The sequence below is a fragment of the Vulpes lagopus genome, chromosome 19, assembly GCF_018345385.1.
Source record: "Vulpes lagopus strain Blue_001 chromosome 19, ASM1834538v1, whole genome shotgun sequence".
Classification (NCBI taxonomy): Eukaryota; Metazoa; Chordata; class Mammalia; order Carnivora; family Canidae; genus Vulpes; species Vulpes lagopus.
Window position 1 is genome coordinate 20,792,539 of NC_054842.1, and position 25,686 is coordinate 20,818,224.

The 25,686-nt window shown below is 35.8% G+C and overlaps 1 protein-coding gene and 1 long non-coding RNA gene across 2 annotated transcripts in view; one reads left to right on the top strand and one right to left on the bottom strand.

The window, feature by feature from the left end:
• Window positions 1-25,686, bottom strand: part of LOC121478834 (ubiquitin-conjugating enzyme E2 E2) — a 356,204-nt gene that overhangs the window by 25,794 nt on the left and 304,724 nt on the right. The window contains exon 5 of the mRNA XM_041734202.1: window positions 19,966-20,113. Within this exon, the coding sequence (XP_041590136.1) occupies window positions 19,966-20,113 (148 nt within the window). The remainder of the gene's footprint in view (window positions 1-19,965; window positions 20,114-25,686) is intronic.
• LOC121478835 lies at window positions 3,545-24,476 on the top strand. The gene is made up of 3 exons (XR_005984592.1): window positions 3,545-3,629; window positions 15,138-15,187; window positions 24,334-24,476. It is a non-coding gene; the product is annotated as an uncharacterized LOC121478835 (long non-coding RNA).

A 25,686-nucleotide genomic window follows, 5' to 3' on the forward strand; every position in this document is an offset into this window, starting at 1 on the left:
GACTAGAGAACATTGAAGAAGAAAACGTCACAGCCATTTGAAAATTTCCTTCTTGGTGTTAAAAAAATTTTCCATCCTATCTTTCAGTTGATCATTACTACAAAGGCAATGTATGTCAATGAAACGATACACTAAAATAAACATACAATACATATTTTAAAAGTAAAAATTAAAATTTCTCAAAAAGCATCCTGATTTCTATTAGGAAGATCACAGAAGAAACAAGAAGGTTACATTTTTCCCTGATGCCTAGTAGATGAAAGATGATGCCTTTTCCTATGCTCCCCTGTTCTCAAGAGGGTACTACCTCTAGAAATCACTTTGCTGACATCAAAGAGGAGCTGAAGCAACACTTCTTTACTAAAACCCCTTGAAAAAAGTGGAAATTAATTCTCCTTTAATTCTGAAATGTTATTTTTATTTCCTAATGAGTTTCTAAGGCTCTGTAAATTAACATAGTACAAGTAAGCAGTAAATACACACATAACTAATTATGCATAAAAAATTATTCCTCAAGACACAGGGGGGAAACTTCATCATTTTAGGAATGAATCATCAGGGACTTGAGTGGATGGAAACAGGCTGATGCTTTGAAAATATAAAGAAGTACAGAGAACATTCATAAAGTACAGTCTGGGAACAACAACTTTACTGTAAGTTTAGTTATTTGCATCTTTCTACCACAACATAAGTTTCTGCCTGATTTAACATATGGTATTTGGTTTTTATTAATCAAATCAAAAGACATACTCATCAATTCTTAAGCATTTACTTTACATGAAGGTAAGACCTGGATAAATTTGAAAATACTAATTAAAAACTAATAATGCTTCAGAAGCTAACTTAAAAGATTGCTCTTTCATCAGCTAAAATTTTTTTTTAAAGATTTATTTATTTATGAGAGAGAGAGAGAGAGAGAGAGAGAGAGAGAGGCAGAGACACAGGAGGAGGGAGAAGCAGGCTCCATGCCGGGAGCCTGACGTGGGATTCAATCCCGGGACTCCAGGATCGCGCCCTGGGCCAAAGGCACCCAGGGATCCCCTCATCAGCTAAAATTTAACTTTAGGCTTTCTCATTTTAATTTTCTAATACTTATTTAAAACAATTTTTAATTATATAAAAATTTTAAATTCTATGCATTTTATAGTCAAACGTGTGTGTGAGGGTGTTTATGTGTGAATGGTCGGCTTAATTTTTTTAATAGATCAAACTACATACTATTGTGGATTTGCCTTCTTTTCTTTTTCAGGGCTGCAGAACATCTATTTAACCATTCCCGAATGATGGACAGTAAGAACTTCCCTAATTTTTTGCTATTATAAATAATGTTGTGGAGTATTCCTTGTACATATACTCATGAGCACTTGTATTTTTACAGGATGGATTCCCAGAAGTGAGACCGCTGGTCAGAAATATGTGCATTTTACATTTTGACAGGTGCCTCCAAATTATCCTCAAAAAAAGGTAGTACTAATTTATATTCTTTTTTAGAAAATTAAATTATTATTTATTTATTTATTCACAAGATACGCAGAGAAAGAGAGGCACAGACATGGGCAGAGGGAGAGACAGACTCCCCGTGAGGAGCCTGATGCAGGACTCAATCCCAGGATCCCGGATCACAACCTGAGCCAAAGGCAGATGCTCAATCACTAAGCAACCCAGGTGCCTCCCAATTTATATTCCTAAAAATCAGTGTATAAATGTGCCTTTCCCAGCACCCTCCCTATGGAGAATGTTATTAATCTTTTCATTTTTGTCAATTCAGTAATTAAAAAAAAGAGAAATCTTATTTTAGTTGGTATTTATTAGAGTTTGAGGATATTTTCCAATGTTTCTTGGTTGTATTTTGCTGTTTGTTTGCTTAGATCATTTTCCCAATCTTTTTACCGGGTTGCTCGTTTTTCACCTGTTGATCTATAGCTCTTCTTCTATTAGGCATGTTAACTCTCTGTCCATTATATATGTTGCAAGATTGCTGTGAACAGCTTATGGTATTTTTGCCATATGGAATTAAAGAAATTTTACATAATCAAATCTGTTGATCTTTTTTATGTTTTTGTTTTTTATCTTGGTTTTTATCTTTTATCTTTTTTAAAAAATCTTTTATCTTATACAAGCCTTTTCCACTGCCAAATTTTACTTTAGAATCTGCATAAGCTTTGGTATGTTTTATTGGAAATATGTTTTTTGAAAAATATTTCACTGGGTATAAAATTCTAGGTTGACAGTCTTTCCTTTTTTACTTTAAAGATGTAGTTTGACCATGTTCTGGTTTGTGCAGTTTCTCAATAGACGATGTCATTACTATCTTTGCTTCTTTTAATAAAACGACCATTTCTTAGAGGGGACTGCTTTTAAGAATTTCACTTTATCATTCTTCAGCAATTTGATATAATGTGCCTGGGTGTGGTTTTCTTCATGCTTCTTCTGCTTGAGATTGATCAAGCTTCTTTGATATGTGTGTTTAAAGTTCTCATCAAATTCAGAAAATTATCAACCATTATTTAGTCTAATTCTAACATCTGTGTCAGTGCTGGGTCAGTTTCCAGTAAGTGGTTATTTATACTCCTTATCATGTTCATCTTTTCCTGCTTCTTTGCATGGCGATAATCCTTAAATGTCAGACATTGTGGATTTTATGCTGTGGGATGCTACAGATTTTTATATTCCTCTTTTCAAATTAATTATTTTTTATTTTTGTATTCTTTTTTTCTTTTTTCTTTTCTTTTTTTTTTTTTGAGAGACTGACTGTTGGATTCCATGCCCACCATGAAGCCAGACATAGGGCTCAATCTTATGACCCTGAGATCATGACCTGATGTGAAATCAAGGGTTGGACGCTTAACTGACTAAGCCAGTATTATTATAGATATTCTTGAGCTATGTTCTTGGAGACACTTTGATCCTGTCTGGTTTTGCTTTTATGACCAGTAGGTGGACTGAAGCAGTGCTTACATTGTCTAGGACTAATTATTTTCCACAATTTAAGGCAATTCCTTCCTGTATATCCACATGTTCCATGAATTATGAATTTTTCTAGTCTGGCTGGTAGGAAAAAGCACTATTTCCTTTAATCCTTTAAGGATAGTTCTTGTAGTATAAGACCTAAAATTGGGCAGCCTGGGTGGCTCAGCAGTTTAGGCGCTGCCTTCAGCCCAGGGCCTGATCCGGGAGATCTGGGATCGAGTCCCACATCGGGCTCCCTGCATGGAGCCTGCCTCTCTCTCTCTCTCTCCTTAAAAAAAAAAAAAAAAAAGACCTAAAATTAAGGTTCAGCATTATGTGTTGCCTCAGCATCTCAGGAAAATCAGGAAGGCCTCAAATGGCCTAACAACACACTCTCTTCCTGGCTCTGCTTTCAGGATAAGAGCCCCGAGTTGAGTAACCCTCTTTATCAATGGGCACCAGAAACAGTTCCTGCTTATCACTGAGTAGTGGAATTCAATTTCCTGCCAGGCTGTGGGATTATTCAAACAAGCCAATCACATCAGGGACCAGGAACCAGGGAGTGCTTGCACTCTTGAGACTACAAAGTCTGCCTCCCACAGCCCTTGGTTGCTCCCTCTGTTCCAGCGTGCAATCCCCATAAGGCCCTGCAAGATGTCTTGATCCACAAGGCTAAGAATGTAAGTGACTAAAAAACTGCTGTAAATCTCATCTGTCCAGTATTGGATGTTGTGTGTTTGGCCACTCCCCATAGCCCTAGGGTGGGAATCCATCCATCACCAAGGTGGCAAAGAGGGGAACAAACCAGTTCTTTCCCTAAACTTGGGTAATGTCCTTGTATGCATGTGATCCCCACTCTGAAAAATACTCAAGGGGTGCTTTCTGCAGATATTTGAGGTTGCCTCTGTGCATGTAGTTCTTTCCTCTTTGTAGTATGCCTTATGAACTCTCACTACCTCAATTTTCTTGGACTCAGTTCTGTTTGCTCAACTTAGTCTGCTGGTGTCCACCTGGGTTCCCTTTCTAGCACTATAGACTAAAACTCTCAGTAGCCTAGAGCTCACATGGTTTCCCCATGTATCAGGGATCACTGACCTTTACTGCCTGAGCCTCATGTCTTGAAAACTATTGTTTTATATATTTTGTCTCTGTCTTTTGGTTGTTTTAGGAGGGAAGGCAAATATTGTAGTTCTTTTACTGGAGGTTCCTCCCTTTATTTTTTCAAAACATTTTTTTCTTTCCTGATTTCCTTTTCTGGGACTCCAATTACAAGTATGTAAAATAGCCTGATGTCATCTCACAGCTCACTGAGGCTCTGTTCATTTTATTAAGGCTTTTATTTCTCTTGCTTTATTATGGATAGTTTCTATCACTACGTTTACTCTCATTGTTCAACTTTCTTCCACTGTATGCAATCTGCTGTTAATCCCATCCAATGGAATTTTAACATCAGATAATGCATTTTTTATCTCTAGAAGTTTCATTTCCATCTTCATATTTTTCTCCTCATCAGGTCTGTGTTTTCCTCTACCTTTTTTTTCTTTTTTTAAAAAAAGATTTTATTTATTCATGAGAGTCAGAGAGAGGCAGAGACATAGGCAAGGGAGAAGCAGGCTCTTCACAGGGAGCCCAATGTGGGACTAGGATCATCCCCTAAGCTGAAGGCAGATGCTCAACCGTTGAGCCACCCAGGCGTCACATACTCTATCTTAAGCATATGGAATTTATTTATAATAACTGTTTTAGCATTCTTGCCTACTAATTCCATCATCTCTGTCATTTCTGCATCTGGTACCATGGGTTAATTTTTCTCCTGGTATGGATTCTATTTTCCTGCTTTTAAAATGCCCAATAATATTTTATTGGATGTACAACACTGAATTTTACATTGCTGGGTTTTGGAATTTGTTGTTTTCCCTTAAAGAATGTTGTACTCTGGGGATCCCTGGGTGGCGCAGCAGTTTAGCGCCTGCTTCTCCTTCTGCCTATGTCTCTGCCTCTCTCTCTCTCTCTCTCTCTCTGTGTGTGACTATCATAAATAAATAAAAATTTTAAAAAATGTTAAAAAAAAAAAAGAATGTTGTACCCTGTTCTAGCATGTTTTTATTTAGGCAAAGTTTGATCCCTTCAAGCTTGCTTTTAAATTTGTTAGTGTAGGTTGGGAGTAGCCTTTAGGGTAGAGCTAATACACCCCTACTACTAAGGCAGTATCTTCTGAGGAGTACTTAAATTCCTGCTTATTGTGAAGTCTTTCCACTCACAGAGAGCCTTGTGTAAGCTCTAGGAATTATTCAGCCTACTGCTTTGTGCAGATTCTTTCCCTGGCCCCAAGTGGCTTCTTCTGACATATGCAGAAATCTAAACTTAGCCAAAGACTTGAGGGGATCCCTTTTCAGTTTCTCTCTTTACAGTCCCTCTTCTCTGGGTCTCTGTCCCTATGCCACCTAGGTCGTCCCTATCTCTATCTCCTCTACCCAGTGAGACCATTGGGCGCTCTCTTTGGTTTCTTCTTCCCTGTACTGCAGCCTGGAAACTACCTCTAGGCAGTTAGCTGGGGCAAGTGTGAGACTCATTTCATTTGTTTCTCTTCTCTCAGGGATCTTGGTCTTGGGCTGCCTGTTGTTCAGTGTCTGGTTTTCTAGTTGGTTAAGGTAAGAGTATAAATCTAATGGCCAGAAGATTTATTTCTTCATGGCCAGAAGCAGAAGTCCACTCTGCCATATTTCAAAAACATTACAAACAATCCAGATAATAAAGTATATCTAGTTCAGTAATTAAAGTTCCTTAAACCTGGCTAAAAATAGCTAGGTTTTGTTTCTACCTAAGCTACACATAGTCTCTGAACTTCAGAAGTCTGTCATCTGATACAATATCCTGACAAATTTCAAACTGTCTTTGGATCTAAGACATATTATATACACGGTAAGAGCAAAGGAACAAGAGGAGTGGGTTTAAAGGTTTAAAAAGGCTTGGCTGACTTGAAATAAGGCAATGTTTCTTGGGAAGGCCTTTGGCTAGATGGGGTTGCATACAGATGGGCATAAGTTTGTGCACCGTGTGTGCTGTGAATAAAGAAGCAAGCTTCATTTTATAGATGACAGAAGATAACATTAAAGTTGTATATTTTTTAGATTTTTAAGGATAGGAACCTAAAGCAAATTGAAATCATGAAGTCAATTTTGAATTACAATTCATTTTTCCTATTAGTTTTCCTTCAAGAAGGTGAATTCCATCACATATGAAATTCCAAACTCACAAAACTGAATAATCCATTTAAAGGTTTTGTGGAAGAAACAAAATGGCTTTTTTAGATATCTCAAAGGCCAGGTTTATTGTACCTTGCAGAGCTAATACAGGCCTTCAGTTCAATACATTCCATACAAGGATACTCCGAGCCTTCAAAGTGTTTACAGAGGTCTATACACAGCACTTTATCTTTATAATAATGCTGCAAGATAGTCAGGGTCAGAAATATGGTCTTCAGTTTGCAAACGAGGGCACAATTTATCTAGTGAGTGAAAGAGCTAGGCAGTAACACTCTAGTTTTCTTGACATCTTCAAAACTCACTAAAATTTAGCTCCTTTGACTTCATCTTTTTTAACATGGCAAGGTACAAACTTCATTGTGCTCATGATGTATCTGATACTGGTCAGTCTAACAAGGGACATCATAAGGTTTGCTGAAAAGATGCATGCATGTGAAGGTATGTCACTATTAGAGAAGTCAGGCATATATGCTGTGAGGGGCAACAGCTTAGAGCTATATAACATAAACCATCTTACACTACAGACTAACCCAGGATTTTCATTAAAGCCTTGTCATCTAAACAAAAGGACAAAGAAGTTCAGAACATCAAAATGAGATTATTGTCCTAAGCAAGTGATACTGCTTTGACTATGCTACTTACAGAGCACAGGACTTTAATAGTTTTCAAACTACATTTTAAAAAGCAATTGTTTTAAAAAAAATAGAAAAGCAACTGTTTAACTGGAGAAAGAAGGCATGGCATTAGGAAGATATGTGTTGGTTCAGAATGGCAACAACTCCAACATTACTCACAGTGTTCAGCCACATTTTCAGAATTGACACCATATCCCTTTTGAGAGCTGATAGGCCATTCCTGCCCTGGCACACCAGATGGACAAGAGCCATTGTCTGGCACGTGAAGTGAAATGGAATATTCCAAGGTTATACTAGGCCAACAGACACTACAAGCTAAGTCATATGGTTATAAAGAGAACACTAAATAAAGCTCCTTTAAAATAAACACAAATAAAAAATAGTCTGGATATCCTTTTCTTTCTTTTAAAAAAAAACATTTCTCTGGGTGAAAGAAAGGTTAAAAGAAGAGGGAAAGTAGCAGGTGACTAATTAGGATAGTAAAAGGAAAAATAAAGAGAAGCAGCAGCAGAAAAAAAAAGAGGCTGGAAATACTGATAAAAGAGAAGAGACTGGCTAATAGGAAGAGGGAGAAAGGAGAAAGACTAACCAAGGATAGATATACCACAAAGCTCTGGCCTAAGAACATAAATATGTGCTGGTCCATTTCACTTTGCCATTAGCTCCAGCTCAGTGACTCTTATGGAGGATAAGGATACCCTGCAGACTTGAGGGAGGAGTCAAATCAGAGCCTGGGGTGAAGCTGGAGTTTGTACGTATGTACTCTGAAAAACACATACAGTTGATCAGTTATTCTTATATTACAAGCCACAGGAAGTAAAGCACAAAAGAATCCCTGGGCTAATGTGGACAGGCCAAAGATGAGTAAGAAAGCATTGCAGGGTCACAAAGGCCGGGAAACAGTTATATATAAGAAATTCTAGTATCTATCTCTTTCAAAAAATGATGTGGGATTGTATTACTTCCTATATGAGGTCTTGTGGTTCACTCTTTCTCTTAATTGCTTCTTCTATTGGAATTTGTGAAAGAAGCAGTCTGTAGAAGGCAGTAATGAACAAGCTGATGTGAGAAAGTAAGCAAGATACCAGTGGTTCACACTACTTTGGCTATTTCTATATGCAGTCAGAAGGAAAAAAATCTAATGCTTCACCTGAAGAGTAGCACTATTCCTTCCAGTCTCCACACCTGGTCCCTGAAGACATTAGACAACTACTAACAAAATACAGAATAGTTTCATTAACCATTTCTCTGTACATAAAGATTCTTTAAAAGTCAGTGTGATCACAGAAGGAGCTCCTCAGTGCTGCATGGGTGGTGTTAGTGGTCTCAGAAGGTGGTACTCCATGAAAGGTCACCTGAAAAAGGGAATGTGACAGCCACGTGGGGAATTGTACCAAGACAGAAAGGAGATCAGAGCACCAGGGCCTTTAGACTGAGGGACCTTCTGAGTACACAACAGGCAGTCGACATCCTCTATAGTGTTTTATGCTGTTACCAATTTTTAAGAATATATTCACTTTTAAAACTTAACATAAAGTCCATGCTATGTCATTTATAAACAAGGCACAGGTGTTACTGATAATAAATATTAAAATACTTTGATTTACCAATAACAAACCTATTGTATTAACAAACCACCACATTATAGATATGGACTAAATGAAGACAGAAGTCTAAATTGCAAAATAAATTAACCAACAAAGAAATAGCATTTAGTTTCAAAAGTGGCATATAGTGAGGATCTAAGAGAATTACAAGAACCATATCAGCTATTTAATAATCTCATCACTTTTTACATATTTTAAGTGATAAAAAAGACACCTGTGGCAAATGCCTACCTGGGAGTAACACCTGAAACCTTTCTGTTTGTGTGGAGAGCAAGAGACTACAGAACAGCTGGACAACAAGCACAGGAAAAATAAGTCTTGTCATTGGAACTAAACTGCTTAGCAAAGCTTGACACAATTATGTCTCTCCTGATAGAGGCTGTAAATAAACCCAAATAATAATAGAATGCTATGGTCAAAAAAAAAAAAAAAGTGACTCTGGAAGGAAAGAGGACTAATTTTAAAGAGTGACAAACTTACTACTGGTCCTAAACTGTAAACAATGAAAGGAAAAAAAACCAACTGGGAGAGGTTATTTAAGGGGACTATGAAAGACTTTTGACCTGAAATACACAATTTTTGCAAAGTTCTTTCCCTATCTTAAAAAAAAAAAAAACCTTTTTATTCTAGAATGAGAAAAATTAATCTTTTAAGCCCCCTTTCACCACTGTAATCTTTCTAATCTTTTAACGATCTTCATTTAAGAAATAATAAAGAAAAAGTTAATTAAAATCTGGGCAAAATGTTTTTGACTCTTCAGAAATACCTCAAGTAAGGAAAAGAAAGTCTTGAATCACTCCTTGGGTAAACACATCTGAGTGAAAGACACATTCCCATGTGAGGAAAGGATGGTGTCTGTTTATGCCAAAAGTCTGCTTCACTTTTCAATTTATTTGTGCTTTCAGAGCCTTCCACTGACAACAACAGAAGAAACATGTAGCTTTAACAGCTCTGCCCAATCCCCTAAACAGCATCAGATGCCAAAGACCTAAAGATACTTCATGGGATAAAAACACCTCTAATACAATTTGCAGTATTTTAAACTAAGAAAGACACTTATTAATTGATTTTAGTGGAGGAAGAGGGCAGTTTTGGGAGAAGGCAGAAATTGGTAAGTACTGATCTACACCACCCATTTTCTTATTAGTGCTTCTCTAAACAAAAAAAGAGATCATTGGTGATTTCTAAAAAGGAAAACCCCAAAATGACATTTTCTGAAAAGTAAACTGAAGAGAACTTTCATCATAAATTAATATATACAGCAGCTTTATAATGAGATCAACTTCCAAACCAATAAATTAGAGGTTATTGTTGCAGGGACAGCAAGAGACTTTATAACAGAAAACTTGCAGCAACGGCTAATCCCCATGTCTAGATTTATATTAATTAAGGAGCAATCCATATGCATAGGGAAACACTAAACAGAAGCAGGTCAAAGCCAGGGCTAAACATTGAGGTCAGTGTGTCTAAATTTACACAAAGATTATAATGAGACAAACTTAACTGACAAATATACTCTGCTGAGTCCCATCAAATTCGAGTTTGTAGAGCAAAGAGCCTCAAATGAAAATTAAATACTTATCTTTAAAGGATAGTTGATTTAAGAGAAATTTAATAAGCATGTATTATTTTTATGAGAAAAAACTGAAGATACTTTCATTTTGAAAAAAAGAAAACCCAATACCGAGACATATTCAAGGAGTACATCTAGATCCCCCTTTTTTTTTAACCTTTAAGATATCCTTGTGCCACCATGAAAACTATGAATATGCAACATAGCCAGAGTTCCCCAAATGTAACTCCCAAAGGAGCTTAAATCAATGGCTCCTTTGTCTAGTATGATAACTGCAACTTTAAATCACCTTTCCAGAGAATTAAACAAGCAAATGAAAACCTCCCCCCGCCCGCAACAAGTAACCTTTCACTTAAAAATTTTCACCAAATTGGACACAGATTATTTTGAACTCAGATGTGATGAACTCAAAGCTATCCACAATATTCTGAATGTGAATCTACTGAAAGGATGCATTTTCTGTAGGAATGGAACCATTCTGAATAAGGCTAATGTTAAGCTACACCAGCCCTATCAGCCCCTTGCCTATATAAAACTGTAGACATTCCTCAGGTAGATGAATCCTCCTAGAGAGGAGCAGGAGTGGCTGGCACTCTTATGTGCCTTTTCCCCCAGTGTAGCAGCGTTATTTACTATTCATGCACTGTAGCTGAGCGATCTTTTCTAAAGCTTGTCTTATAAAAATCTAATGCTCAAAAAAAAAAAAATAAAATAAAAATCTAATGCTCAAAGCTAGATAAACTATAAACATCTCCTCTAGGTCTCCATTAGTCCTAACTTCCCCCTATGTATTTGAATTAGACTGTGTATGAACATGTTTCCATCACTAGAGCCAGTCTAGACAGAAAGTCACTGGAGTATGCATGTGGCCACAATGCTCTGTATAAAAGGTTATGCACCTCACTGGTGCAAGCAGTTGCCCTATAAGGTACTACCCATACCTGCTGACAGGCACACAGTTAAATAGGTTTTTGTAACTTGCCCTCAGCACTTGAACATTACAAAAAAATATGACTAATTTGGGGAAATGCTCTCAGAGGGATGGCAGCACTGAATTAGGGGAAAAATACCCTTCTATTTTCAAGAAAAGATAAATTGGGGCATTTATTATTCAAGCTTATAAGTGCTTTATTTGGCAATAGGTTTCTCCAGAGGATATTCTTAAACAGGAGGTTTTTAAAATATATCTAAAACATTTTGATTTATGATTTTTTCCCAGAAACATATGCCTATAGCTTAAAGAACTCCTTATATTGCTTATTACACAAATTCCACACCAATAGAACGTGACCAAAAATTCAACACCCACAAGAAGCAATAAGCTTCAGGATCTCTTATAGGACAACTATAAGGAGTAGGAAAAAAGAAAGAAGTTATTGCTGTTGTGTACACTACTAATTAGTCTGACATGTCAGTAGCATCTTCTTTTTTAAGTAAGAATTATTGTGAGTGTTGTTACTGGAAGCACCTTGCCCCAAGCCAGTTACTAAAATGGAAGGCTTTTAGAAAGTAAGGAAATATAAAGATAGCTGCTTGGTAATTAAGGGTCTCAGACTCAGACAATTAGTAGGGTTATATTAATTCTTCATATTTCCACAATTATAATATTTCTCCCAAAACATGACCTTTAATATCCAAATTAAAAAGGCAACATGTTATTCAATCATCCAGATCTTTTGTCCACACAAGTAAATCTCTGGACAATTAGAGGATTTTTATTATTTTGTTTCAGAACTCTCAAATTCCGTATTAAAACAGTATATTGTTATGATTTACAATATACCTTATTTGCATGTGTTGTTTAAATAATTTACCTTCATTTCTCCTAAAAAGAATACTGACTATACCAGTCTGCTACTTTCCACAGCGACACATATGGCACCTTTCATAATTCTAATGCAGTGACCTATTCTGAAGTTTACTGTATTATATCTTTTAAAAAGGGTTGTCATGAAAGTTAATAGTGTGAAGCAACATCATTTAAGAATATTTAGCCTGTCTGAAAAAAGTCCTTGATAACCTATAAAAACACCCAAACCTTAAATAAAGATAAGTTTTGAAGCTGAGTAAGGAATACATTAAGGTTCATTATAACCATTTTCTCTATTTTATGAATGTGAAAATCCCACTTCTTCCCTATCTTTGGTAGAGTCTAAAGCCATCTAGTTTAAACACTTTACTAGTATTTCCTAGATGTGCTTAAACATAATTAGGTCTTCATTTACTTAAAATCTCCTACAATTCACTTAAAAATTGCTAATTTAGTTGACATACTAATTATACCAAACTGATGAGATTTTAGTGCTGTTACAGTACACATCAATCAGAATCCTACAAAGGATGAGTGGACAACTATATAGTAGTAAAAAACAAACAAAACAAAACCAGAAAATATATTACTCTCCCAGGAATTCATCTTCCTGCTTTAAGAATGTTTGTAACATAGCTATTACTTGGTTCAGAGCTATTTCCTGGATCAGAGGTAAGGAAACCAGTGAGAAAAATAAACATAAGCATGATAAATACAAGGTTGTGTTTTCTTCTTTACCAAAACAGAGCAATTTCTCCAGTGGCTCTTTTCTTTAAATGACATGTGAAGGTAAAACTTTTACAGGCATATTTTGAATGTGACTCATATATCAGCAAGTAAGGTATAGTTTTTACCATCTTTAAAAGAATCAAATTACCAAGGAAATAGACGTACTTAAGAAAGTAAAGTTTTTGTATATCAGCATTTTTGGACAATGATATATAAAAAAATAATAAACAGCTAATATTCTTTTTAACCTAGGCAAACTGGATGTTCAGGAAAGATATCAAACTGATTGTTATACTAAATAAAGACTTACCTACACAAAGCAGAAATATCAAGGGTTTAATTAGGATACCTGCTTTGTCATGCAATCATCTCTCCCCTCTATACTGAAGCTACCAATCCTTTCCTGGCAACTCTGACTCAACTTCTTTTTACTTGTTTCACTACCTGGCAACCTAAATTCTAAACTCATGATCAGATAATTTTAGCTTTCTTTTCTCATTCTGTGTTTTCTAGAAAATCATGATACTTTGATAAAGTCCATAAAACTGGATCTTTTAGTGTATTACATTATTATATAGTAGTATCTCTTGTAAAATAACTAGAGTTCCTTTTACAGAATGACATGGTAGGGAAACACATTTTATAAATATATAAGTAACCAGAATCCATACTTAAAAATTTCATTCATTCATTCATTCATTCATCCATTCATTCCAGATACAGAGAAAGAGAGGGGCCCATTAGCAAACAGGGGAAGGGGCATAGGGGGCAGAGGGACAAGCAGACTCTGCACTGACCTCGGAGCCTAATTGTGGGCTTCATCCCATGAACCTGAGATCATGCCCTTAGCTGAAATGCTGAATTCAAGTGTCAGATGCTCAACTGACTGAGCCACTGGTACTTTTTAATTTTTTTATTCACGAGAGACAGAGAGAGAGATAGAGAGAGAGGCAGAGACACAGGCAGAGGGAGAAGCAGGCTCCATGTAGGGAGCCTGATGTGGGACTCAATCCAGGTCTCCAGGATCATGCCCTGGGCTGAAGGCGGCGCTAAACCGCTGAGCCACCTGGGCTGCCCCGCCGCCCCCCCCCCCCTCTTTTAAACCAAATGTATAATGGTACAGAATCACTTCTGTGAAACTTCTTTAATTCATAAAACATATGAATCCATATTTCCAAACAGATCTGAGGAAGCTGATGGGACCTGTGGTGCAAGAGGGGGCAGTGTGCCAGAATTCTACAGATAATACTGAGTTAGAACCCAAAGTCCTTTATCCCAAAGTCCATTTTTTTGGACTTTACTTACTCTCCTGGTTTTTAAAATACGAGGTAGATTGACAACCTACATAAAAGTATAGCTTTCCTTTACATAAGGTGTCAGAGAAGTTAAATGACTATGAATTATAGCCTATCTATATCCACATTTGGAAGCACTGATTAGAATGACTTCTGGAATTTATCATTGTGACATTTTAGAAGAAAGCCAATTCTTCACAAAGAAAACAGCTTGAAGTTAGATATATGTTGTACCATATATTTTTACTTCCTAATTTTCTCACTTTTAAACATGTCATAGGCATTAGGAGAAACCTTACGTCTATGCTCCCATATTTAATGTCTTAAAAAAAAAAAAGTTTTGCATTCCTGCTAAGACCTGACATCAACAACAGTCCATAATAAACAGGTAAACTTATTGTTTTCACAGCTTTATCTAAATTTCAGTTAAAGAAACTGTTCGTTGCTAGTTCTCAAGTATAGCTGAGTAGGATGTGTAGAAGCCAGGTTCATGCTACTATTAGTAGACAGCAGGATCCTCTTAAAAATACATTTATTGGGATGCCTGGGTGGCTCAGTGGTTGAGTGTCTGCCTTTGGCTCAGGCTGTGATCCCAGGGTCCTGGGTTCAAGTCCTGCATCAGGCTCCCACAGGGAGCCTGCTTCTCCCTCTGCCTATGTCTCTGCCTCTCTCTCTGTGTCTCTCATGAATAAATAAAATCTTAAAAAAATCCATTTATTGTACCTTTCATCAGTCTAATAACTCACAGACTTAGTGTAAATAATTTACACAAACACGCCTATGTTGAAATAATTAATTCTACTTTCTGGTCCCCATCCCCCCTAGCAGTCACTATCAATTATAAAATTTTCATGTTCAGTAACACAATTTATTATATAATCAAACTAGGTCAAAGACAAGCAATTAATAACAATCAAAGTTAGGTATCTGAGACAATTTATGGATAAGGATTGTATCAGCTGTTTAAAAAATGGGTCATAAGTGATCTGAAACAAATGGCTGTGATGGAGAATGAGGAAGAAGCCATTCTCCAACCTTTTCCAGAATACTATAAAAGAGCCAATGGGAGCAAATTCTTCTTTCCATTTGCTCAGTCCATTTGAGAAGAATAAAGTTCTTACCAATAAAACTGCAGCTGTGCTCACCCTCAGCTTAATCAATGTGTAAGGCTGAGGGTAAATTAGCTGCCATTCTTGGTCCTATTTGTTGTTCTAATAAAGATATGCATAAATCTAAGAATGGGAGAAACCAATACTTGATTTTTATTTGGAAGGTGCTGGGAAGCAGGAGGAAGAGCTCGTCCATCTTGGAGTGCTGATGTTCGTGAGTATGCTCAGAGCATTTTCATTTGACCTGGCCTGTGTAGTTCTGCCTGTTTGTGAAGGGTGGCCAATAAACACTTCATGGTTGTATGAATGCACGACCTTGATGGCCCAGGCTGAACCACAAGGCAGCTTTTAGTCTGAAGGCAGATGATAGGGAATGAAATATACAGGGTGAGGGTCAGAGCCCAAATGACTCCCTCACAGAACAAAAGAACCAAGTCGGGATGCCTGGGTGGCTTAGCGGTTGAGTGTCGGCCTTCAGCTCAGGGTGTGATCCTGGTGCCCGGGATCGAGTCCTCCATCAGGCTTCCTGTGAGGAGCCTGCTTCTCCCTCTGCCTATGTTATGTCTCTGCCTCTCTCTCTGTCTCTCATGAATAAACAAAATCTTAAAAAAAAAAAAAAAACAACAAGAGTCAAATTACACACCTTTTACAGATTACACTGCTGCTCATCTTTGGCAGTTAAAAAGAAATCCTTATTATGAAAAATTTCAAACATATTCAAATGTAGACTAGTATAATAAAACTCCCCAATGTACCCCTCACCCATCATTCAACAATTATAATGGTCAATTTCCTATCTTCCACATCCCTATCTACTTCCAACCTTTCTGGATTATTTTGAAGCAAATTCTAAATATCAAAGAACTCTATTTGCAAATAGTTCCATTTTTCTAAAAGATAAGGACATGTAAAAAATTTATAATGAAAATTATTTTATTATATCAAAAAATTTCTGGCAATAACTCCTTAATATCAAATGGTTAGTTTTAAAATTTCTAATTATCTCATAAAAGCCATATATTTGGGGGATAATTTTTTAATGATATAAGTTTATAACACTTTGATAGCAACTTGCAATAGGGTAGAAAAGTAGAACTGAGATAAATAAAATAATGCCAGATGACATCTAGATTTAGGTACTTTTCAGAAAAAAAAAGATTAGAAGTATTCTGAAAATTACTCTGTAAATAAAGCATCTGGTATAGAAAAACTGTTGAGCTGCTTGTTTTATCTCAAAATTGTCAGTGTTCTCAGGATAGTTCATTTTGTCTGAGGCAAAATACCTGTTATTTTTAGGTCTAAAGATCATAAGATAAGCATATTTTAAATAATAAACTTCAAATAAAGAATATGATAAACATCTAAGAGTTAAAAAAATAACCATTAAAAAGCAAAAACAAACTTCAAAAGACAAAATCTTAACTTAGAACAGAGCTTAAATTTTGTATATGCTTGAGAAGAGAGCACTGACAAATAACATTCCATGAAAAATGGAAATCTGATTAGTACTCTAAACTTTAGCAATTCATGGATTAAATCATGTTCACCAAGGAGGATGAGGGACGCCTGGGTGGCTCAGTGGTTGAGCAGCGGGCTTCAGCTCAGGGAGTGATCCTGGAGACCCAGGATCGAGTCCCACATCGGGCTCCCTGCATGGAGCCTGCTTCTTCCTCTGCCTGTGTCTCTGCCTCTCTCTCTGTGTCTCTCATGAATAAATAAATAAAATCTTTAAAAAAAAAAAAAAAGGAGGATGAAACTCCAAAAGCTTGGAAGGTTGGTCCTGGCCTTTTGAGCTTATCATCCTCTACTTTGTTCCTCAAACAGGGTGACACAGCCAAACTCTGGCAGTCAGGTGATGTCTGACAAATAAGAGTGCTCTGGCAGGCTCAATAAACATCACTGTGAAGTGTGAACAGCCCTATAAAGGTCAGCAGTTAGACCCACCTAAACTGCTGCACTGGGAACAGCATGACAATCACCTGTGCACCCATTAACCAGCTGGTAACTGTTGGACATTTTGTCACCGGAGAGATAATCCTTCCTAGGAAATAATACAATAGGGACTACTAATTCAAGGTTAGGCTTTTTTCCAGGGTTTAAATCCAAGAGTGTCAGTGCTGAGGTGGTGGTATTTAGAGATTATTCAATACTCTCTTCTCTCAATTAAATTCATCTGAGTAGGTATTTATCAGCCATTGAATGTATGTTCATTTGGGGTCCTAAATACTCTGGGAAATGACATCAACAACAGTTCATGACTGTTTACAAAGGGCTTGCACATATACCTCATAGGAATGCTGTGATTTACATAGGGCTGATGGTTATCTCTGATAAGAAACTGAGTCTGAGGAAAGTTAAGTGACCAGTATGAGTCACAGAACTAATTAACAGTGGAGCTGGTATTAAAATCTGTAACTGCCAACTATAAAGACCATGAAGTAGGATGTATAACCCTACCCTCAAACATTTAACATTTATTTCTGAATAGACCAAAATTCTTAAAACAGACAAACGTAAATTATAAGTATGAAGATTGAATAAAAAATCACTATATGTAGGGAGAAGAGTGAGTAAACATTTTTAAAATTGGTTAAATTTATATCCTTAGGCAAAGCCTACTTCGGAACTGATAGTATTTCTGATGTTAAAACAGCTTTATAGATTCAGTATAGGATAATCTTATTTATTTGTATTCAATCAAACTTATATTTTTGATAATTTGAAGATAGATTAGATTGAAGTTTAAAGTTAAAACTGGGAGAAAAAAGTCTGCAGATTGGACGTGACCCAGAAAAGAACGTGAAGTAAATCCATTAAACAAAGGAATGGATATTCTGACTTGTTTAAGATAAATAACTCTTTTTCAAGACTCTAGAAGTGTGATGTGATGTGCCATATAGATACATATATCATGTGCCAATTAGGAAACATTTTTATATGTCCTAAAGAATAAACATTAGTTTGTTACCATATATTTTACAAACAATATTCTATTATCAGATGGGCTACATCAAATTGATAAAACTTTAGGTTTAATCTTTAGGCTTATTCTTTATCCTTTAGGCTTATTCTTACCATTAATAGGATATTTTTAAAATCTATTTCATGTATGTGATTTTGCTTTAGCCAGGGATGATTTTTATTTTTGTTGTTTTGCAGAATGTATCTGTAGTTTTCTGAGACACTGGCAAAAGAAAACTCTAATTTACTAAATAGAAATTGTTTTGATTGCTGAGAGAAGGCTTTGGTGGGATGAATGTATTAAGCAGGGATTACCTGTACAGAGAACAGCTTCCCTCATATGAGCTGATTCAGAGTGACAGGCCCATTTCAGCTGACTGGGAGACCAAGCAGGCCTAGATATCACTGGGATAAGGAATGGCTCTCAGCACAGAGCTTCTTCTCTAAGTATGAAATTATACCTTATTCCAAGTGTAAGAAGTGAGGATATTCAAGTAGTGCTCAAAAGTGCCTTATAAATGGTATTGTCTCAAAAGTTTCTTTCTTTTCTCCCTCTAGTTTTATTGAGATATATTTCACATAAAACACTAAGTTTAAGGTGTACAGTATGATGATCTCATGCCAAAAGTTTCTTAAGTGATTGACTTCCCAAAATAAATTTTCTCTTAAAATACCACTCCCCTCTAAATTTCAGCAACCCCCAGAGGTAGTACTCTTTTGGGAGTGAGGAGGCAGATGCAGTTCCATGTTCCATTATTTCCAGAAGGACCACTTGGTGTAGGCCTTATATCACACAAAAAGTGTTTTTTAATGATATTACCTCCAAATAAGTTATACATAGTCATACAAATGGGACTGAAATAGGAATAACGAGATAGAAAGAACACAGTATTTGTCATTCAGTTTTAGATTAGTACAGCATTACTGAAATTCACTACTATTTGGGGGTAAAAGTATGAAATAATTTAAAAAACATTTTATAGTGATCTTACACAATTATACTTTATTTTCCTTTTGGTAGAAGTATTTTTATATTTTTATATGTCCTTATTTTAAAAATTTCTATTAAACAATAAGTAACATACAAAAATCAAACAGATTATAATTTCTTTATGTTTTATAGACCAGCCAGGATCCTAAGAGAGACCCTGATTCCCCTTTGTCATTTCTCTCTTGTCTAAAACTTCACCTTCTAGTGAGTTTATTCCTGAAGGTGGAAGACAGAACTTCAATACTAATTAAATACTCAAAGAAGAATTTCTCATTGAAAAAAAAATCAATGAAAACTCTGTAGCTACCTTTGGATTTTTTTTTTTTTTACCTTTGGATTTTTGTAATTTCCAAAATAAACCCAAATATGTAAAAAACTGGCAGTGGGTTTGTCTTCTGGTTAAGAGAATCTGGTCAAAGACACATAATCACACATTTAGTATAACACAGAAAATAAGAACTTTGAGCATAAAGCACCCTAGCAAGCCACAAAGGCTTGGCTATAAACTCTCTTTAGTTTTCCTAGAAAGTTATAGTTCCTAGTTGACAACCATTCAGCTTTTTTGTTCTATTAGCTTGAAAGGACGCATGGTTATTAAAATGCCAACAAGGTCACGTCTGTGTGGTGCTGCTGGTTGTTATCAGATTTTAATAGCCCACATTTCTCAAATTAACATCTTCTGTAGGCATCTAATTAAAGATTAAGCTATTCAATTTGAATTTTTATTATTATTTGGCAGCAGAATATAATGCATTCTTTAAATGCACTTCCCTATCCAAACTGATTTTTCATTAATTTTTATCACACTATGCTCTTTCCTTCTTGGCAAATAATAGGCCTTAAAAAAGACTAATGAGAAAACCCAATTTAAAACGAAAGCAGTTACATACTATGGAAATTTAAAATCAATAATAATAATAGTAGTTATAATAGTAGTGGTGGTGTTGGTGGTGGTGATAGTAAACAATTCACTAAGGTCTGACATTTAAGTCTTGAATAGACTTATTCAAGAATTCAATATTGGACTTAAAGTCTCTTACCAGGGTTGCAATCTGTAAGAAGTGAGCAGATGGAGAGGAGAACTTTAGAAATGGTTAGGGCTGGACTCCAGTTGTCCTTTAGGATATCCAGACAGATGACACCCTGGCTGTTAATATTACAGTGATAGATTCTTGTTCGGAAGGTAACCTAGAAGAAAATGTAAAGTTGTTATAAATAGATATACTTTTTATTAGACAAAATATTCCAAGGGTCACTGGTTGAACCATATACTTAAATTTCTCCTCAGGCACATAAGAAGAATCAATAAACAAAATCATTATTTTAGAACTTGAACCATTCTGGGCACAGAGAACTAAACCCCAATAGCAAAATCATGTCCTTTTGCTTTTGATGAAGAGTCCTATCACTTAACTAATGTTCTGGGCACTGAATTTGCTCTTAGTGCAATTGTAGGAATGCTCATAAGGGAAAAACTAACTGTGACTTCTAAAAACATTTGAAAGAAAAAAATTCAAAAAATAAAAATTTCAAAGGAAACTTGTTGGGAGTCCAATTGTTTTAAGGACTTGTATATTTTAAAGTTCAAAACAGCACTGGAATGTTGTAAAAAGGACATAAATACTATTCTCTGTCACAGTTTAAAAACATGAATTAGGCATGTATGTAAATAATATACCTTAAGTTTATAAAGAAACTATATTAGTTACAATTTATGAATCCTTTCCTCCTTAAATTCTATATTTTGAATATAATATTAACATAGTCTACCTCTTCCCTATGATAGGTAGATTACCACTGTACTTTGTTTAGGTATAATTTTGAGATATGTTTATAACATTTTAAAAGAACTTCAATTAAAAAGTTAAGTCTAAATCGGTTTTATAACTCTGGTAAAATTCTGTTTTATAGAAGTTTTATGTAAATAATAATAAGATATTAATACTATTTATTAATAACATGTTTATAAGTATTCTAAACATTTAAGTTGAAATATACCAAAAAAATCTTGTTTTTTTTTTTTTAAATACCAGTCTTTTGGGATCCTAAGTTCAAAATGGCTATGAACCAAAAAATATATGGCAGATATTTGTAGGTGTTGCCACCTAACCAGGGCACCCACTCAAACTCAATTTACTTAGTTTGCATAAAATCAAGACTCAGAAAGGACAGATCCATTCTTCTACAATTACTGAACAACACAGTACCATTTTCAGGCTAGATTAGTATTCCTACTAAGACCTGTTCTTCTAGCCACATGCCAGACCTTATAGATAACTTTAACATTTCTTCTATACACACTCCAAATACCTAAAAATGCTGAGGAAACTGTAACATTTAAAAAAATGCATAGCTGAATTTGCACAGAGATTTCCCAGAGGCCAGAACTGAAAACCAAGAATTGCACTAAGCACATGAGCTGACAGTGTAGCTGCCAGGGGTGGGACCTATGGAAGAGGGAGGGAGTGAAGAATAATAGCTAGTCTTGATAAAACGGAGGCTTGGGATTTGACGCCTTCATGGAGAAAGGGGAAATCTTAGGTCTACATGTGGCAAGAGGTTGGAATTGAGAGGCTTTATATAGATTAGGCCACTTGAGCAGCTAGTCTTTTAGTAAATGGATGGGCTTTTTTTTTTTTTTTAAAGATTTTATTTATTCATGAGACAAAGGGGAGGAGAGAGGGGGAGAGAAAGAGAGAGAGAGAGAGAGAGAGAGAGGCAGAGTCACAGGCAGAGAGAGAGGCAGGCTCCATGCAGAGAGTCTGATGTGGGACTCAATCCTGGGACTCCAGGATCAGGCCCTGGGCTGAAGGCAGGCACTAAACCCCTGAGCTACCCAGGGATCCCAGTAAATGGATGGACTTGAAAAGAAAATGCCGTCTGGAAGAGATAGCAAAGACATGTGCTGGAGAAAGCCTATGCTCTGAAGTGAGGAGAAAAATGTTTCCTCTGAATTCTAAGTCGTGGGCATATGTACTATGCAAACACCAACTAAAAAAAGAGCTTAAGTGGCTATATTACTATCAGATCAAATATATGTTTAAGGCAAAATGAATAAAGAAGATTGCTGCATTATGATAAAATGAACAACTCATCAGAAAAATGTAACAGTTCTGAAACTGTTGTACCTAATAAGATAGCCAAAAATATAAAAAGTGAAATTTAGCAAAATTATAGAGAAAATGACATGTCTACAATCAGAGGGACATCTTGCTGTAGTAACGGAAGTCATCCAGACCAAAATGTAGTAAGGATACTGAAAATAGGAACAACCAAATTAACAAAATCAAGGGATTGAATGAAAATGAAATTCCACACTTAACAAAGAATATATATTCTTTTCCATTCACATAAGAAACATATATTTAAACTGATCACATACTAAGCCACAGAGGAAGCTTAAGATATTTCAAAGAATTATTAAGACCACAAAAATTCTCCATCAAATGTTTGGGAAACTGAAAAACACATTTTTCAAATAATTCTTGGATCAAAGGAAAAAAATTGGCTACATTTATAACTGAATGACAGTGAAATATTTGGACTGCCAATACCAAACTTTGCAATTTGGTTAAAACAGTTATCATAAAGAAATCTACAGTTTCAAATACACAAATTAGAAAGGAGGAAAGGCATCTATTGAGTGCTTAAGGAAAGGAAAAGAATAACAGTAAATCCTATAAAAGCAGACAGAGACATGAGCAGAATTTAATGAAATAGAGAATACCTAACAATATTAAAATTCTGCAGAGAAATCAGTGTGTCTATTCCTTTAAGTGCTTACTAGATGGAAAGACAAAATATTTTTATGATCCAATGTAAATGATGAGTGGCTTTTATATACAGTGTTTTAAAAACCTATCAGATACTGATTGGCTACTAGGAGCCAGTTAATCCTCAAAATAATTCAAAGAGGTATTGTACCTACTTTTAAAATGAAACTGTAACTCTGTGAGATGATGGATGTATGTGGTAATCATTTTGCAATACATACATACATATATCAAATCATTATGTTGTGCACCTAAAATAAATACAATGCTTTATGCCAATTATATCTCAATAACACAGCAGGAAAAAAATAAATGAAGTCACAGAGTGGTTAAAGAACTGGCATGTGGTTGCACAGTTGGCAAGTGGAGGAGCCAGAATTTGAACACAGCTTTGTTGACCCAAAACCTCATGCTCTCCTACTTAGCCTCAATGCCCCTCCCTCCTTTTTTACTTTTAATTTTGAGATTATTATACAGTCACACCATGTTGTAAGAATAATACTGACGGGTCACATATGTTTCTCATCCACTTTCCCCCAATGGCATCATCCTACATAACTGTAATATATCATCACAGGAAACTCACACTGATAGTCTGCTGACCTTTTCCATTTATCATCAGTTTTATATGCACTCATGTACACACGTGTTTCTTTTTTTTTTTTACACACGTGTTTCTATGCAATTTTATCACATGTATATCTGTTACCACAACCACAGCCAAGATACATAATAGTTCATTCACAAACATCCTTTATGCTACTATTTAACTGACACAGTCACCTTCCCATCTTCCTCCCTTAATTCTTGAAAACCACTACTCTGTGCCTCTGTGATTCTGTCATTTCAAGAATGTTACATAAATGGAATCATATAGGATGCAATTTTTGAAATCACCTCTTTTTACTTGCACATTGACCTTGAGATTCATCTGAATTGTTGCACCTATCAATAGTTTGTTCCTTCTTATTGATGGGTAGTATTCCATGGTATGGATGTACCAGTTTGTTTAACCGTTTACCTACTGAATGGATTATTTCTAGTTTTTAGCTATCACAAATAAAGCTGCCATGAACATGTGTGTGTTTGTGTGAACATAAGTTTTCCCTTCTCTGAGGTAGATGTCCAAGAATGTAATTGTTGGGTTGTATGATAAGTTCATACTCAGTTTTATAATTTTTATAATTTTTTATAATTTTTTCCAGAGCAGTTGAACCCTTTTATATTCCCACCAGCAGAGTGATCCAGTTTCTCTGCATCCTTGCCAGCATTTGGTGTAATATGATTTTAGGCATTCTGATTGGGTGTAGTGGTTGGTATTGCATTGTGGTTTTAATTTGCATTTTCCCAATTCCATACTTTTTTCATGTGCTTATTTACTATCTGGATACCCTCTTTCTTAGGATATTCATGCTCATCCATGTCTTTTGCCCATTTTCTAATTAGGTTGGTTTTACTGTTGACTCTCTATTTTAAGTGAAGATATTTCATTAAAAGTATAGTTGGATGAAAAATAAAGCATGAGTTTGCAAAGAATCTTGTGGATTTTTTGGACAGAGAATGCTTCACACTTGAATGTTTTGTAATACTGATTAAAGGATCTACTTTGCTGTTTGTTAACTTTTGTCCCAACAGGTATTCATATATAAACCAGAGCGAAGGGCAGCCCAGGTGGCTCAGCCCACAGCCACAGCCACAGCCGCCTTCAGCCCAGGGAGTGATCCTGGAGGCCCAGGATTGAGTTCCACGTCTGGCTCCCTGCATGGAGCCTGCTTCTACCTCTGCCTATGCTCTGCCTCTCTCTCTCTCTCTCTGTCTCTCATGAATAAATAAAAAAATCTTAAAAAAGAATAAACCACAGTAAATCAAACAGGTAGTTTGTTCCTATGTTTTAATGCTGTAGGCTCCCACAAATAGCACTTTAAAATATTTTTTTATTTGTGTATGGATGACACACAATGTTACACTTCTTTCAGGTATATAATGACACAGTCATTCAACATCTCTATACATTATGTTCTGCTCACCACAAGTGTAACTACCATATGATGCTATTACAACTGTCACCATACAACACTTACATTATCACTGACTGTATTCCCCATGCCATACCTTTTATTCCTATGACTTATTCATTCCCTAAGTGAACTCTGTATCTCCCACTCCCCTTCACCCATTTTGCCTATCCACCAATCCCTTCCGTTAATCATCAATTTGTTCTCTGCATTTGTAGGTATGATTCTGCTTTTTGTTTATTCATTTGTATTGTTTTTTTTTAGATTCCACACATAAGTGAAATCATATAGTATTTGTCTTTCTCTCACTAACTTCACTAAGTCTAATTCCTTCTAGGTCCATCCATGTTGCTGCAAATGGCAAGATCTCATCCTTTTTTATTGTTAATATTCTACTGTATATATACATACCATGTCTTCTTATCCATTTATCTACTGATGGACTCTTGGGTTGCACATATCTTTTTGAATCAGTGTTTTCGTTTTCTTTGGGTAAATACCCAGTAGTGCTTATTAAATCATATAGTATTTCTATTTTTAATTTTTGAGGAACCTCCATACTGTTTTCTACATTGGCTGATGATTAGTGACGGTCTGCTGGCCATCTGTATGCCTTCTTTGTGAAAACTGTTTATTCAGGTTCTTTGCCCATATTTTAATCAGACTGTCTGATTTTTTTGGTGTTGAGTTGCATAAGTGGTTGATATATTTTGGATATTAACCCTTTATAGTATATATATCATTTGCAAATATCTTCTCCCATTCAGTGGGCTGCCTTTTACTTTTGTTGATGGTTTCCTTTGCTCTGCCAACCCTTTTTATTTTAGTGTAGTCCCAACAGTTTGTTTTGGCTTCGTTTTCTTTGCCTTAGGAGACATTATCTAGAAAAATGTTGCTAAGGCCAATGTCAATGAATTTACTGCTTGTGTTCTCTTCTAGGAGTTTTATGGTATCAGGTCTCACATTTGGGTCT